This window comes from Mus pahari, chromosome 11 (genome assembly GCF_900095145.1).
Source record: "Mus pahari chromosome 11, PAHARI_EIJ_v1.1, whole genome shotgun sequence".
Classification (NCBI taxonomy): Eukaryota; Metazoa; Chordata; class Mammalia; order Rodentia; family Muridae; genus Mus; species Mus pahari.
The window spans coordinates 43,307,741-43,310,486 of NC_034600.1; the positions used below are offsets into that span (position 1 = coordinate 43,307,741).

General features: G+C 39.7%; 1 protein-coding gene across 1 annotated transcript in view; it reads left to right on the forward strand.

Moving 5' to 3' along the window:
- Cdc20b (cell division cycle 20B) overlaps positions 1 to 2,746 on the forward strand; it is a 57,673-nt gene that overhangs the window by 26,172 nt on the left and 28,755 nt on the right. The window contains exon 4 of the mRNA XM_021208551.1: positions 195 to 328. Within this exon, the coding sequence (XP_021064210.1) occupies positions 195 to 328 (134 nt within the window). The remainder of the gene's footprint in view (positions 1 to 194; positions 329 to 2,746) is intronic.

Below are 2,746 nucleotides of genomic sequence, written 5' to 3' on the forward strand. Positions count from 1 at the left end.
TCATCCTTCTTGATTTTCTTCTGTTTTCCATAATGTGTCTTGCCATCCCCCTTTCTTTTTCTGATAATTTGGTTAGAGAACTCAGGCCTTCACATTCTAATCTACTGAGAAAAATGCTGTGGCCAGCAGATCAGTAATTCAAGTGACTACATTGTTTTAAAAAATAGATTCAAAGCTAAATGTCTTTCTTGCAGGATCCCACAACAAAAATTCACCAAAAACTCCAGCTAAAGGAAATTCTGAAGTGAATAACACCACTCTCCGTTTTTGCAAGACACCTCCTGCAGGGGACAGAGGCTGGAAGGAAAATGTTGCCACCAAAGGCCAGGTAGGCAGAAAGAGAAGACAGAAAGGCTCGGAATACCGAGTTTTCAAAATGAGGAAGGGGGTGCCTGTGTGCCCTCTGGAACCAGGAAGAAAGGATGGAACAAATGAGGGACATGAACAGAGGCACTTAACAAAAGAAACGATTCCCTCATAGGTCAAGAGGGCCTCTCAGAACGTAGCAGAGGACAGTAGCCGCTGAGGAAGGGATGATTAAAGCACAGCAAGATCGTGCCTACTGCGCTTCCTCCCAGCCATGGGGGCTTGATTGTCTAAAGGGCCATTTAAAAGTTTCTCAGCACCAACTTGATTGTTCCTGTAATGTAGACTTTCTTATTACCCCCTTTTCACCTGAGAAGTATTTTTTAAAAAAATTATTTATTTTATGTATGTGAGTATACTGTAGCTGTCTTCAGACACACCAGAAGAGGGCATCAGATCCCATAACAGATGTTGTGAACCACCATGTGGTTGCTGGGGACTGAACTCAGGGCCTCTGGGAGAGCAGTCGGGCTATTAACCATTAAGCCATCTCTCCAGCGCCCACTGAAAAATTTTTATGTGACCCTGGAGATATAAGTATATAAAAATGGGGATAAAAACCAAGCATTTCCTATTAACAAATCATGAAAAATGTATCTTAAAACATTTGTTTATTATATATATGTATACTCTCTCTCTCTCTCTCTCTCTCTCTCTCTCTCTCTCTCTCTCTCTAATCTCCATCATTTATTAAGACTAAAGCAAATTTGCATTCTAATGGATGGACGTGCTTGTTTATTTTTACATGAGAAACTAAATCTTGGCTGAATGGCCAATATTACAGGATGCAGAATATTTTAGGGTCTTTCAGATTTGATTGATATTTTGATTTTATTGAAACTATCAGTGCTGAGAATGCTGCTTTGTGTCAGTATGTAGTGCAAAATAGCAGAAGCGTGTTTAGAGCCATTTCAGAAATTCTGCCCTAGACTCAGGCCACAATTCATTCATTGACTGTTTTTCTTTATGAAATTCAAGTTGGGAATTCAAACAGCAGTTTTAAAAATCAAATGTTGTAGCATAAAATAACCTGGATATATGTTCCTTTGATACTTTCTTGCTGCAGAGTGATAGAGGGAAAACCCTAGAAGTTTTTCTTAATGAGATTGTTAGGTTTCTGTAAGAGCAGAAAACCTTGTGTGCACAGCCAACTACTACTATTCTAGCATACAACAGCCTTGAATCTGAGCTAAGGTGTTTGGGGCAGTGTTTGTTGGAATCATGTGGTATGACAGACTTCACAGTGCAAAGCGCCATGTTGTTTGTGCAGAGCTGATGCTGTGGTTAAGTTGCGTGAAGCAACATGAGCAAGCACTGAAAGAAATATCTTAAATTCATTATGCATTTAATTTTGAATTAACTTTTGGTCATTGCATGTCCAGAAAGCTTCCAGTTCGGCCAGCTACTTCTCAGCCCCTCACAATCTGCAGTTAGAAACTATGCTCTCCATCAGTAGATCTCAGCCTGTGGAGTGTGACCCCTTTGGGGACCAAATGACCCTTTCACAGGGTTGCATATCATATATCCTGCATATCAGATATTGACATTACAACTCATAACAGTAGCAAAATTATAGTTATGAAGTAGCAAAGAGATGACGTTATGGTTGTGGGTCACCACAGCATGAGGAGCGTATTAAAGCGTTGCAGTGTTAGGAAGGCTCAGAACCACTGCTCTAGAAGATTTGTAAATGAATATGTTTTGAAAGCCTCTGCAGTTGTTTGTTGAGTTTTTTCTTTTGGATCTATTCTCATGATTTTAAGATCCCAGGAGTTCACTCAGTAACATGCTTTTCACTTTACCAAGTTCAGGGAGTGGCTTCTGAAGGAAGCAGTGTTTCATCCCAAAAGCTTTAAACTAGGAAGGCCACAAGAGTACACCAGTCAAGACTACTCATCCAGTGTGTGTCTCTTTCTGTGCTTAGTGTACATGCTGTTCAAGAGGAAAGAACATACTGTGAGTGTAAATTCTAATTACTTGAGCTTATATGAAATAAATACACAGAACAGATCTTTCATTCACGCCTTCCTGTTGAGTGTGATCCACCCAAGGGCATGGGTGTTGGTTAAAGTCAGATAGTTCTATGAAATCCTTAGGGGTGCTGCTGGACCTCATGCCTGGGTCACTTGTTAACCCTACTGTTTTCTCACCTTCTGTTGATGACTAGACTGTCACTGCCCAGCCCCTTAGGACTTTTCTGCCCTCTTATTTAGTAATGTTGTTGGCTCTATGGACACACAATGGACTTGGAAAGACATCTCTTTTTTTTTTCTTTTTTTCCTTTCTTTTCTTTTCTTTTCTTTTCTTTTCTTTTCTTTTCTTTTCTTTTCTTTTCTTTTCTTTTCTTTTCTTTTCTTTTCTTTTCCTTTCCTTTCCTTTC